The sequence below is a fragment of the Neospora caninum genome, chromosome III, assembly GCF_000208865.1.
Source record: "Neospora caninum Liverpool complete genome, chromosome III".
NCBI classification, from domain to species: Eukaryota; Apicomplexa; class Conoidasida; order Eucoccidiorida; family Sarcocystidae; genus Neospora; species Neospora caninum.
In genome coordinates, this window is record NC_018388.1 from 908,102 (window position 1) to 921,279 (window position 13,178).

Genomic DNA, 13,178 nt, shown 5'->3' on the forward strand with positions numbered 1-13,178 from the left:
AATCGTCATCGGATTGTGTCATACACATCCATATAACGGATCGAGATGAAGAGCAATTCCCTTTTCCCACATTTCCTCCACACAATGCAAAAACGCTTCGTCGTCTGACGAGAGCGAGACACAGCGTGGAGCGAGGCGCCGCTCTGCGTCATTCTCCGGTCCCTTTTCGCCTTGTTCGCGTGGCGTTTCTGGTCCCTCTTTTTCACTTCTGATGCTCCGCGCCTTCCCTTCGAAGGATGACGCGTCTTCCTTTTCAGCCGCCGGCGCCGTGCTCAGCGGGGCCCTCGAGTTGGACGGCGAGAGCGACGTCGCAGAAAGCGGGTGGGTGCGTTGCTGCGGATTCTTTAATGATTCTCCAGTCGGGGAAAAGAAGAAAGAACAGAGATCGCCTCGATCCGAGGCAGTGCGGCGGGCACAGCGCGCCTTGGCCAGCCGATGAAGACGCAACAGCCACAGCCTGCCAGGGAAGACCGCGAGAACCCAGCACAGAGAGGCCCCAGAGGATGAGAAGCGTCACCGCCAGCGTAGAGGCAAAACGGAGAAGAGAGGGACGGCAAAAAGGACAGACGTGAGCAGTTTGCTCATTCAGCAGCGCCAGGGGGGAGACGCGGAGAGGGGAGGGACACCAGGAAAAACACGGGAGGCGACGAGAGGAACTCGCGCCCGGAAGAAAAAATGCGGCCAAAGACAAAAGGAGGAACACAGGATCTGTGAGGCAAGAGGGAAGCTGAGAAGTACTGAGGCAAGACGCGGAAACAAACCGACGGACGAGACACACAAGTCTACAAGGGAGGCAAACCCGTGCAAGGCGCACACGGAACAGACTTGGATATCTCGCTGACAAAAATGCCTGTTTTCAGAGACTCGGTGCAGGGGTTAGGTCTCGGAAGACATCGGGCATGGACGAAATCCTAGAGCTTGCGAAATGCAATCTTTCGATCTACGTGAGACTGAACTCAAAGCAAGAGGGTCCGGTCTTCCGTTGGGGATGTTCGTTCATTGTGACGCCACCTTGCTCGCGGGCAGTGACCGCACACGGTTAGCGATTCCGGGTTCCAACCTCTCCCTCTTCCTATCTATCGCTCTTTTTCGTGTCCCACTCCTTGATCTTACCTCTTGGAATAGGGGCACTGCGTGATCCCTCGGAGGAGTACTCTGTCGAGATCGCGCTCGAGGGCTTTCCTTCTCTTCCTCTGGGCGCCGGTCTCCGTTCGCCTCCCAGCGCCTGGTGTCTTCAGAAGCGAGGAGCCGACGACTCCACGCGCCTGGCTACTTGAGGCCGCCTCGCCGCCTTCGTCCGCGGAGAAATCACGTAGAAAAAGCAAAAGGACGTGAGCGTACATGAAGAATATCCCTTCCTTCGCCAGCGAGGAAGTGGGAGACCAGCGCGAGAAGAAACGAGAAGGGCTAGCCCCGTACGCGATGGACAGTTGTGCGTCGTGGAAGGCAAACTCGAAAGCCGAGGTGAGGAGTCTGGAGGGGACAGAGAGAAGAGAGAAAAAGCGAGATCCAACCGAGTGACGCCTCCAATGCGGCGACAAAAAGAACAGAAACGAAAAAGCGAAGAAAACATAAAAGCGAAAAAGAGAGGCGCCCCATGACACACAACAGTTTCTCCGGAAACGCAGCGTGGAAATATAAAACCCGAGGCGAGCGTGTCTCCTCCGGAGTTCTTTTCTCGCCCCTCGTGAGTCGCCCCGGGCGCGTGCGGCGTCTCCTGTCCCCTCTTGGCTTCGCCCTTCGTAGCCTCTCCCTGTCCCAAAGCTCACCGCGACACCGAGCCGAGACCCCGGTTTGACTGCGCGGCAGCACCGGCTGAAACTTTCCCCTGTTTCCCTAAGCTTTCATTACCTTGCTGCTTTGCTGCTTCGATCTACGCCCTTTCTCTTTCGTTTCTGTTCTCGAGTCGGGCAGAAGGCCGAGAGGCGTTCTCTCACGAATTCTTCCTCGCGGCTGCACGACTGCACCAACGCATCTCCCGGCTCGTTTTCTCGTTCCCACGCTGTCGCGCACCGCGCGTGCGGCCGCGGGAAAAGCCGTTCGATTTTAGGGTTCAGGGCTTCTCCGCCCTTCGGCACTTACTTCAGGGAGGGCGCCCCGGCGAGGATTTCGGCGAGAACGAACGCTTCAAGCATTGCCAGCGAGAAGGCGCCTTCTGCCGTGATTTCCAGGTCAGTTTCCTCCGCACAAAACGTATGTTCGATGTCGACGCAGCCTTCCTCATCGCCTTCTGCCTCAGCAGGCATCTCGCCACCTTCTCCTTCGCGAGTCTCGACGTTTCCGGCCTGTTCTCTCGCTCTCGTCGCCCTCGTCGCGCTCGCCTCCGCGCCGTCCGTCTCTCCGATCTTCCTCGCTGTCTCCGTGTCGCTTGCGCCGCCTTCCCCCGTCGCGTTGTTTCGTCTCTCCGTCATCTCCGTCTTTGCTGCGTTACCCGTTCCCCCGTCCCGTAGACTCCACTTTGTCTCCTTTCCGGCCTCGCCCTGACCCACTCGCGTTTCCGCCCGACGCGCGTCGCGGCTTTCTTTTCGGGCTTCCTCCGGCGCGCCTGCGTTCGCGCAAACAGACGCCAGCGCCGCGGTGCTTGGAGCTGTCCCGGATCCGGAGGCGACATGCTTCGAGGCCTTTTCTTCTTCCCGTTTGGGGCTCCAGACGCGCGGCCAGGGCGAGGAAAGAATCCCAAAAAACGGGACGCGCAAAAGGTGAAGAAGGCGGTGGCGAACGTCGAGCGCGTCCGTGTGTCGTCGCCGAAAGTGCTGCACGAAAAAGACACGTGGGAGGAAAGGAAACCGTGATCTCCCTTGAAGCTCTTGCCGCTAACCGTTCTCGCTGTTGCACTCTCTTCCAGTCGCTTTTCCTGACTGATTTGTCTCCTCGACGAGAACCTCTCTCTGTCGCTTCTCGCACTGGGATCTTCTCGCTTCGATGTTTCCTCGCGCTCCTCAGGTGTCTCTCCCTCTCCGTTTTGTTCTAGGCTTCCTCTCGACTTCCTCCCAAAGCGCCCGAGCCGCCCGTCTTTCTCGGGTGAGCCCTTGGCTTTCTGTCTTTTTCTCCCCCGTTTCGCTCCCCCTTTTCCCCTCCGCCTTCCGCAAGGGTTGCTTGCCTGGATATACACCGCGAGAAAGAGTCGATTTCGCGGAAAGAATGCGAGAGCGACTTCCGACGCGCGTGCCAGTACATCTTTTGTCGCGTTTTCCAACGACTTCCCGCGTGCGTGTTCTCGCGTCGCTCGGCTGGCTACCCCCTCGGCCTCGCCTTCTCCGCGCCCAGCTTTTTCTCGGCTTTCCGTCGAAACAGCGAGGCGAAGCGGAGAGCGCCCCAGAGCAACCAGAAGCGACAAGAGAAAAGTGAAAAGAAGTTCGACGCAGCGCGCCTCTTCGCCACTGAGTTGCGGCCCCGCCTCCGCGGCCGTGCATGCGCCCGTCACGTTCCTTTCAGACACGCCGGCCAGGAAATGACAGTCGCGGGGAACTTCCCCAAGGTGTGCTCCCTTTTCCTCGCCGAGACCGCCCGACGGATGCCAACCCTCGGGGGCGCGCTGACGCGGGAGATAAGAGAGAAGACGAGGAAGAGCGGAGCCGCTCAAGACCCGCCACGCCGCGACGGATGGGGATGCCGGAGAGAGGGCGGCAGAGAGAATGGAGAGGAGAAAGATACACGAATAAAGCGGGGAGGAAAGAAGAGGAAACTCCTGCGCGCACCGAAATCCACACACACAGGCGCACACGAACAAACACACATAACAATGCACGCAACACACCGGCAAGGGACACGAACCTGTGAACTCCCCCTAGACTGTTTTGCTCCTGCGCGCGGGCTTGCATTTCGGCGCAACTATAGGTCGCCGCACACAGTGGACGCTGCGTTGCCTCCACAGAGTCACGGATGTACCCGTGGACATGTGCCCAGTCCGCCGTGTGTGGATTCCCTGTGTACGCCTTTCCCACGAGGCGGGGAAGACATAAGGCGGCCATGCACATCGCATACGACAGGAGACTCTCCCTCGGCCCTCGGGACAGCCCCGGCGGGGGTTTCTCGACTCCCGAGGCGCAGCGCGAGGACGTCGAATTCTTCGACTCTGTCCTCGTACACTTCAGAGGGAATGGCGCCAAACACCCCACTCGCGGTTGAACCACTTCGCCTGTGTCTCCTCATTCTTCTTCCCTTCCTTCTTTCTCTCTTCAGTCTGCCTCTCTTCCTTCTTTCTCTCTTCACCCTCTTCCCCTCCTTTTTTCTCTCTTCAGTCTGCCTCTCTTCCTTCTTTCTCTCTACACCTTCTTCCCCTCCTTCTTTCTCTCTTCGCCTTCTTCCCCTCCTTCTTTCTCTCTCCAGTCTGCCCCTCTTCCTCCGTCCCCCTCCACATGAAACGACAAGAGACATCAACGAAATTGTGGTTTTGCGCTCGTGAGTGTCTCTCAATAACTAGCTGAGTGCTTGTATGATAATCATATCAATGCATTACCAATTACGGTGTGCAGCATTTCCTATGCTCCTTAACATCACAGCCATCTAATCATATCGTACCTGAATGGTATTTTCTAGCATACTCTGCGGTGTTAAAAGTAATACCATCCGCAGCCGGTGGTTTGTTAGTATTTATGTCATCAACATGTCAAGGAAATATCAATAATGATGAAACTTATTTGATTAACATAACAACATAGAAGATTAAGCTGTGCCTGTCGAAGCACCTGGAAAGCCGAGACGGGTTATCGGCGGCACCGCTCTCGGGTGAGCGCATGCGTACCTGCTCCTGGCGTGGAGGGACGGCGGCGAACTTGTCTCTGGCCAGGGCGTTCAGTTTCTCGGTCAGTCTTCGCTTGGCAGCGATGAGGCGCTTGCGATCAAGGAAGGACAAAGCGGGCGGCCTCTCCCGCTCTTCTTCCCTTTCTCGATTTCCTCGGGCCTTTAACGGCGGCTCTGCCGGGAGGCCTGCCGCGCGAGGAGACAAGTCGTCGAAATTTCCTTCTGCTGCGCAACACGCCACGCCCACTGCCCGCTCAGAGAGCCCCGCGCCTTCCCACGGCAACAGGCAGGGCGCTCGCAAAGACGCGGGAGAAGCGAAGAGGGGGGAAAGCCAGCAGAGCGCCGGGAGGCTGCGGTCGAGCGGGGCGCGACACGCGTCGTGGAGAACCAGCACCTCCTGGGGCGAGAGGGAGGAGAGAGGCGAGTCGGCACCGACCGGGAGGGGCCAGGGCGGAGGCAAGGAGAAGTCAGGCGCTTTTTGGGAAACGATTTCAAGGTGAGCCCAGGACGCCGCGAGAGGCAGGTGGTGGGAGAAGGCTGAGCAACAGGTGAACATGACGTTCCTGGCAGACGCCAGAGCGCACCTGTTTTCCTTTGTCTTTGCGTCGCCACTCTGCGCGCCTCTACAGCGTTCCGACGAAGGCACCGAGGCCGAGCAAGGCGAGGGTGCGGAGGAAGAGAAGAGACGTGCTCCCGGGTGCTGCTGGAAAGCTTCGTGGTAGAGGGAGGACGCGTACGCGAGCCAGAGGCCGGGACAAGACGGAAAGAGGCGCAGGACGGCCTTGGTCACTCTGGAGAAGCGCAGAAAGAGACACACAGAGAACTTTCTGGAGAGCGAGACGGTCCATGAAAGCACGGTCACTGCAAACGACTGCCCGAAACCACGTGCTTCTAGAACACGTGTGGCTCCGGCCGATAGAGTCTCGGACGCTACAAAAAGGTGCTTTCCACTGTCATCTGCCGGACCCATGCAATCCGCGACGCGCAGACGGGGAAAGCTGTCTCTGCGGAAGAGGGCCGTACAGACGCCCAGTGCATGCGCCTCATAGACTCTCTAATTCACCGGGGCCGGGCATGGGGGAGGTTTAGGTACGGGGTAGGTACGTTGTCGCCGCAAGGGGCGTCGAGCCGAGAGCGCAGTGGCCACGGAGAACCCAGCGACCGTTCTCGAAGTCCACCGACGCCGCGAAAAGAACACGCAGGCGAAAAAGGGAGACGAGCCGGACTGGCAGAGACACCGCCGCCCGAAGAGGGGGCGAGACAGAGAGAAGAGAGGCGAGAAGACGAAAAAAGGAGAAGCGAGAGAGGCGCGACGGACGACACCTGGCGAAGACTGCAGACGGCCTTACTTGGGATTCCGACACGCCGCCATGACGCAGTACGCCACCAGAGGATCTCCAGGAAGACAGAGCAGCGCCTGGGAAAACGGGGCGGGAACAGACAAAGTCGGGAAACACAAGGGAGGAAAGAGGACTTTAACAGATGCGAGCAGAACGAACCTCGAGGCGCGGAGCCGTGCTCCAAAAGGAGCGGAGCGGCGCCGAGAAGGAAGAAAGAACAGAAGCGTTGACGAATCGGAGGAGGCGAAGAAAACAAAGCACGAAGCAGCGCGGAAGGGCGCGAGACAAGAACGTTCACGGGGAATGCGAGAAGGCGAAGAGAGGGACCATGGCAACGCCACAAGAGGAGGCACGGGGAGGAACTCTGAAGGATTCAAATGAGATGCAGACGCCAAAAGGACAGCGAAAGGGCCCCAGGGAGGAGTGGAAACGCGAGGACAAAAATTGAACTTTTCATTTAAAAACGCAGCCATGCACAACGGGAGAGCAAGCAGGAACCACGCGCGAGCGAACGGCTGTTGGTGGCCTTGGCGATGCTGGAAACGAACGGAGCGACCCCCGTTAACAGACAAGCAGGCAAATTGGAACTGCCGGAAGGAAAAAACGGCACCAAAACGAAAGGCAGGAACCTCCAACGTCACCGCTTTTCAAGACGCTGAGGTATCGCTAATTAAACACGATAGGTTTTCTGGCGCATGTGTGCGTTGACCTTCGCTGTCTTCCGTTCTTATGGCCGACCGGCGAGAATGGGCGCAGTCGGGGCACGGTCGCGTTCGCCTGGAGCCGTCTCGCCCCGTTTTCTGTGTTACCTGGGAAGAAAGAAGACCAATGAGTTGCGCGCGAGTTCGCGCTTCTTTCATTTTCTTGGTCTCGTCTTCGATCGAGAGATCGTGTGGCAGAGACGGCTCGCGCTCCCTGTCGCCTCCTCGACCTGCACCACCACCTCTGTCGTGTGTTCTTCCACCGTCTCCCGGTCCTTCTCCGCTTTTTTGCCGTCCGCCTTCGTCCGGCTCTTCCGCTTCTTCTTCTCTGCGTCTTCTCTCTCCGATTGCCTCCTGCTTCGTCCTCGCCAGCCTGGCTACACTGTCGCTCAGCTGCGCTTCAACGCCCTTCCAGAGTCCGCTGAGCGTCGCCGCGAGCGAGGAACGGGCGCTGTCTTCCACAAACGTTCTGTCGGGCCACCACGAGCCGAACAGCGCGCCAGGGTGTCCCTCCCTGCTTCGTTTTTTCTTGGGCTTTTCCTTCTCTTCCAGTTTCCCTTCCGGAGGCGCCGCCCGCTCGGCGGAGTCCGGGTCCTCGAACTGTACAAGGCGACTCGAGCGGTCGCGGCTCTCTGCCTCGTGCGCTGCCGCTCGCGAGGGACTACCGGCAACCCCCTGAGGCGAAGGGGCAACCGGAGACCACGAACCGCCGGGGGAAGGCGACCCAAACTTTGACGGGACGCTGAGGAGACTGACGGTGAAAAGAAGCCGCGCATCGGCCGCCCCCTCAATGGCGCGCGCGGCTCTCGGATCGTTGGAGCAGAACCGATGGACAGACGGCGACGCTAAGGCGTCTAGGCCTGCGAGGAGCCGGTCCCTCTGCTCCTGCTTCCTCCGCTCGTCTCTCTGCCAGTCTTCTCGACCTTCTTCGCCGCTGCGCTCGCTGTCACGTTCGTCGGCAACAGAACGCGCCTCCGCAGGGAGACAAAGACGCGTGAGGAGCTCGCCAACGGCCGGTGCACGACTGCGCCCGCGCGAGGTCCACGGAGACGCGGAGCTGAAGGCGAGGCTCTCGGTCGCGTTGTGCGGATCAGACGCCAGAGCGTCTTCACACTCTGGCGTCTGCTCCGCGTCCTGTTCCGCGTCCGCCTCCCCTGCGTCGTCTGCCCACCACGCGAGTGTCTCGCTGGCCTCTTCGGCGGCGAGGAACCAGTCGAAAAGAGCGGCGGTCGTCGTGGCGCGCTCGGTATGGTGGAGGAAGAGGGCGAGGAGTTTGTCGGGGTCTTCCGTGAGCTCTGCTCGGCTGCAACTCGGCCTCGCGGGCAAGAGGCGTCGAGAAGCCGCCTTGGCCCTTCTCCGCCTTTCTTCGTCGAGGAAGGAAAAGGCGCTCACGTGCGCCTCGCAGACGCGCCGTCGCTCGCTCTTCACCCACTCGTCGACAGCCTCGCAAAGCCGGAGGCCGTCCGCAGCCTCGTCGGTCTTCGCCTCGAGAGGCGCCGAAGCAAGCGAGCTCGCGGGACGCATCATCGACGCGAGCTGGAGCGTCGAGTGCAACAGGTAGCCGGCGCACGGATCGCCGAAATGCAGGTTGTGCGGGGACGCGAAGGCGAGCTGAAGGCGCACACCCCGCGACACACGACATGCATGCAAGAGTGGTATCAAACCAAACGCTGAAGTCTAGGTGCGGAAGCCGCAGAGAGGCGTCGCCTTCGGCAGCGTCGCCCTCTCCCACTTCGACGGCGACCTCTTCTTCTCTGGTCGATTCTCTCTCTCCTCGTCGAAAGTCTGGATATGTCTCACCTCGAGTTGCTGCATCCCGAGCATGCGGCCTCCGGGGCCGAGACTCGCCGCGTAGACTTCGGCGTGGAGGAAGGCCTGGAGCAGGCGAACAACAAAGCCGTGGTGTCCACCGCGAATCTCGCAAGGGACCAGCCCCCCGAGGAGAACCTGAAGGCGAGCGTCCTCCGCGGAGAAGTCGGCGCCCCGTTCGGCAGCGGGAGTTTGCCGCGGCTCTGCGTCGCTCGTCTTCCGGGCCTTTGACCCCGCGGCCTCTCGACGCGCCGCGCGCTGCGCGAGGAGCTCGACAAGGTCGCCTGCGAGCGCTCGCGACGCCGAGACTGAAAAGCAGTCAAAGATCCCCACCGCGGAGAAAAAGTGCTCGAGCCAGAGCCGCCCTTCCCACAGGTCCGACGAGGCCCAGGCGGGGACGCCAGAGCCACGTTCTGCCTGTGCGGCTGCGGCGCTTCGCGCGCCGTCCTCAGCAGCGCCGGGAGAAAAACCCGCCGAGCTCTCTCCGGTCGCGACGCGCCGGTTCGCTGGTACCGTGTCGGGAGTCTGCACGGGCCGTGATTCCTGGCGCTTCCCGGGGAGATCCAACAGCGCGCGGCGCCAGAGAAAGAGAGCATGCGCGGGTTCGTCGTAGAGCGAAGAGAGAAACAGAGAGAGAAAGAGAAGCTGGAGACTGTCGGGCGCCTCCCGGCGGGCTCTGGAAAGCAGCGCGAGTTGCCGGTGCGCCGCAGTTTCGGAGAACGAGGTGGTACTTCGGCGGGATTTGCTGAAAAAGAGAAAAAGGGGTTCGAAGGAAACCAGGGACATCCAGTTCGCCGCATCTCCGGGGCCCCGCCGGCAACGCAGGCCGAGCCGCTGGCGAAACTGATGCACCTGAAGCGCGACCTCCATCTCGCCGCCTGCGACGGACGGGGCCTGGACTGCGGGATGCTCCCTCCGGAGCGTTTTCTCGTTTTCCCCAGACAGGGTCGCGCCTTCGACGTCAAACGTCACGCCCACCGTGTACAGCCCCGCAGCGTCGTCTCCGCCTTGCGCGCGCGCGCGGTCTCCGCGTTCCCCACTTGCTTTCGCCGCGGGGCGACCGCCAGGAAGCGGGGGCCCCGACGCCGAAACATGGCGGAGAGTAGGGAGAAGAATGGAAGGAGACGGAAACGAAGAAGAGAGATGAGAGAAATTCCAAAGCGTGGGGCGACCCGTGGCGCGCGAGAGTCGCGCGAGGACGGTCGACGAAGTGGACGAGCGCCCGACGACAAACGGGATTCTGACCGAGCAGCAGACGCACACAGCAAACAACGCTCGCGCGTCTGCGGAGCTGTCAAACTCTGCGGCTCCAAATCCCCAGAAAACTCAAAACGGGGCGGGGGTCAGTGCGAGGCCCCACGGAGACACAGGGCGCTTCGAGATGTGCAGCCAGAGGACGCAGTTTGCGTTTCAGAAACAGATCTTGCTTCCTGGTGCATGCGGGACCGGCACACAAAGCACGGGGGGAAGCAAGCCTGCGTAGGACCACAACACCGCAGTCCGCTCCTCCACGCAGTGAGGCTGGAGCCGAGAACGCCACATTCTAACTCCAGATAAAACGATATCCTTTCGATCTCCTGCTCCGTGTTGCTGAGCTGGATCGCTCTGTACTTACCACGAACAGGCGTAGGGATACACACGGGCATGCCTAGATAACTAAGTATACAACAACATGTACACACATAAGCATGGCTACAAATATGTACGTACACACATACATCTATATACATTTACATATATTTATATGTATATGCATATATATATATATATATATATACAAAGTCGTTTGCCCTCAGGTGCGTCGGCGATTCTTCTATGTAGAAAAAGTTTATCAGAACCCAGTTCACTTCATGACGTTGGGAGACGGTTTTTCTCGTGGCGTTCTCGGGCGAGAGGCCAGTGAAAATCCGAAGAGGCACAAGCTCGATCCCAGAGCGCCGTCGAGTCGAGGCCTGGAGTAGCGCCAATGACGGATGTGCGGGCAAGCCGACTCCAGCTTTTTGAAGTCACAACGTTGCCGCGAGAGTCGAAAGCCTAAAATATTCTAGGGGCGCGCCGCTCTCGATATGTCCCAGCAGCAGCGGTGAAACTACGGAAGTGTCGCGTCATTCCCACCCGCCCGGCGTAAAAATGCATTCATCCAGTCTAGGAGGAGTGTATGGACCACCTACGCATGGAACCAGGCACGCTGGCAGGAAAGCGACTCCCCAGGAGACGAACCCTGCCGGACGCTGAGCGTGGAACATCTAACCCTTTTGGCCGGATGATTCACATAGACGCCAGAAGAGTGTAGAGAGGGAGTGTCCCTTCCAATTGGGTTCTTGTTGGCTCTTGTCACGCCTCAGAACGAGCGGCGAACCCTCTTTCGATCTAGTGTTTGCACACTGCAATATTTACCTGGTTTCAGTGCAAGCACCAGCTTACCTCTCGTAGAACGGAAGGCCGTCGTCGCGTGCTTGAATCTCCGGTCTCTTGGCCTCGTCGGACGCCTGGTGGCTTTCTTTCACTCTCGTCTCTTTCGCCCGCTTCTTTAGCGAATCAGGTTGTACCTTGTAGTCGGTGAGTGTGAAGGAAAGTAGACGAAGGACAGGGCCCTCTTCTTCCCCTTCAGTCTCGTTCCCTCGCTTCTCCCTCCTTCTCGGACTGTCATGCAGGAGGCCAGAAGGCAACAGCTTTCTCCTTTCATTCTTCGTCTGTCGTTTCTCAACCTCAGCGAGCCGGGGCCCCGGGCGTGCAGTCAAGTGTTCTTCCTCGTCGTCTTCGGGGCCTTCACAGGGCGTTTCTGGCCCTCGCCCCGCGCTTTTCTTATGCTCCCTCTGACTGGAAAATACCGTCGTGGGGTGCGAGAAGCCCATGAGCTGATCAAAGTCTTCCGCTGAGAAGATGGACGAAGGCGGCGGCATCAGTGAATCGAAGTCAGCATCTTCAAAAGCCGTCATGTCGCCTCGCTCTTGCCTTCTTGATCGTCTCTTTACTGTCTCTTCATCTCGCCCGAGAAGACACTTCACTTCCAAGAGACTCTTCTCCTCTGCGTTCTTTCTCTTTCGCTCTTCTTCCTCTCGCCGAACCGCAGAGCCCGAGATGGGTCTGAGGCTGGCCGCGGCCTCGTCCCGTCCCCTCTCGAGCCGCGGCCCGCTCGGCACACCAGCGGTGGCGCCCAACGAGCGGTCTCCGCGACCGCCAAGAAGAGACACGTCGAAGCTCCGCCCCACCGTCAGCCATTTGGGCTTCAGCGAACCCTCGGAACGTCCTTCAGCAACTTCGGCAGCAGACGGGAGAGTTTGGAGGGAACCGTTCTTCGGCGCCGAAGCAGAGAAAGGAAACGAAGTTGGAGCCGCGGGCCTCTCACCTAGCGCCTGGTGAAAGAGAGACATGGACGAGGAAACCGACAGCTCTTGTGCATCTGCGCGACCAGGCTGAGAGATGCGGCGGAACGAGGCCGCCCTGGAGGACAGAGAGGCAGGTTCCGTTCCCCAGGCTCCTACAGAAGTCGCATCTGCGTGACTCACGCCCCGCTGCACGGCAGCTGAGGTAGCGTACGCCGGAAAGGCAGCAGGCGCTTCATCCCCGTCTTCATCTGGTTGGTCCCCGTGGGCGTCTGCTATCCCAAGTCCCCTCCGCACGTTTCCCGCCAAGAAGGAAGACGCTTTGCGCCTCTCCAGTAAGGATGCAGACGATGAAGGTGAAGAGCTTTCCTCCCTGGCGTTCGTCGCGGCCTGAAGGGGCCAGCGTTCTTCTCTCCCCTCTTCGTCGTCTGAGCAAAGATCAATTATGACAGGCGACTGACTGGCAGGCGACGGCGACGACAGGGGAGAAGCGAACGAGAGTTTGTTGGATTTTTCAACGCCCTGACGCGTCGAGCCGATGGGGGAGCGACGGCGTCGGCGCTCACGCCCGGGCGACGGAGAGGGAGAAGTTTCCTTTCTCGCTCTTTCTTTCTTCCTCTTTTTGGGTCGCGGCGGCGACGGGGAAGAAGCGGAAACATGCGGAGGGCGGGCCGCCCCTCCCTCCTCTCTCCTGCGCTTGCGAGTGGCGAAAAACATGCTGGCAAGTAGGGATAAGACAGCGCCGTCCTCAGCGGATTGCTCAAGCAGGAAGGCCGTGAGGCAACACGAAACGGGGGGGTCCACAAGAGTGTCGCGTCCTCGTTCCCGCCATCTCCATCGTCATTTTCCTGCCGGCATGCAGGGAGGAAGGACCGCTTCCATCCTATGCTCAGGACCGCCTTTCGAAGGCTCGCCTTTACTGCCTGTCATACTCCGCATTTGCGTTGGCCGACACCGAATCAGGACGGGAAGCACCCGATAAAGCTCCGAAGAATCGGCCTTCGGTTTCAGCTTCTGAGGTGAAGCCGCTGGAGGCGCGACCGTTCTCTCCACATCGCTGTTGGGCGGCGGACGCAACACATAACTACACGACGTTATGCCAAGAAGGATCCCAGATTGCCTTGCTTGTCTTTGTTACCGTTGCAAAAGAAGGACAGGGAAACTCAGTAGCCGTTTGCTGCGGAGAGTGACAGTCGCTTGGCCATCCTTTTTCGGCACAACAGTGGTTTTGCGGATCTCCTTTGGTTTCCCGAGAAGAC

At 59.7% G+C, this 13,178-nt stretch overlaps 1 protein-coding gene across 1 annotated transcript; it reads right to left on the reverse strand.

Annotated features, from left to right (window-relative positions):
* Nucleotides 1–253: 253 nt before the first annotated feature.
* NCLIV_008020 (conserved hypothetical protein) lies at nucleotides 254–12,636 on the reverse strand (the record flags this gene model as incomplete). Its single annotated transcript, XM_003880314.1, has 9 exons — nucleotides 254–737; nucleotides 1,114–1,473; nucleotides 2,083–2,753; nucleotides 3,239–3,688; nucleotides 4,745–5,534; nucleotides 6,093–6,160; nucleotides 6,893–8,395; nucleotides 8,585–9,833; nucleotides 11,018–12,636. The coding sequence occupies 9 exons, from the start codon at nucleotides 12,634–12,636 to the stop codon at nucleotides 254–256; spliced, it is 7,194 nt and encodes a 2,397-aa protein (XP_003880363.1).
* Nucleotides 12,637–13,178: the final 542 nt, after the last annotated feature.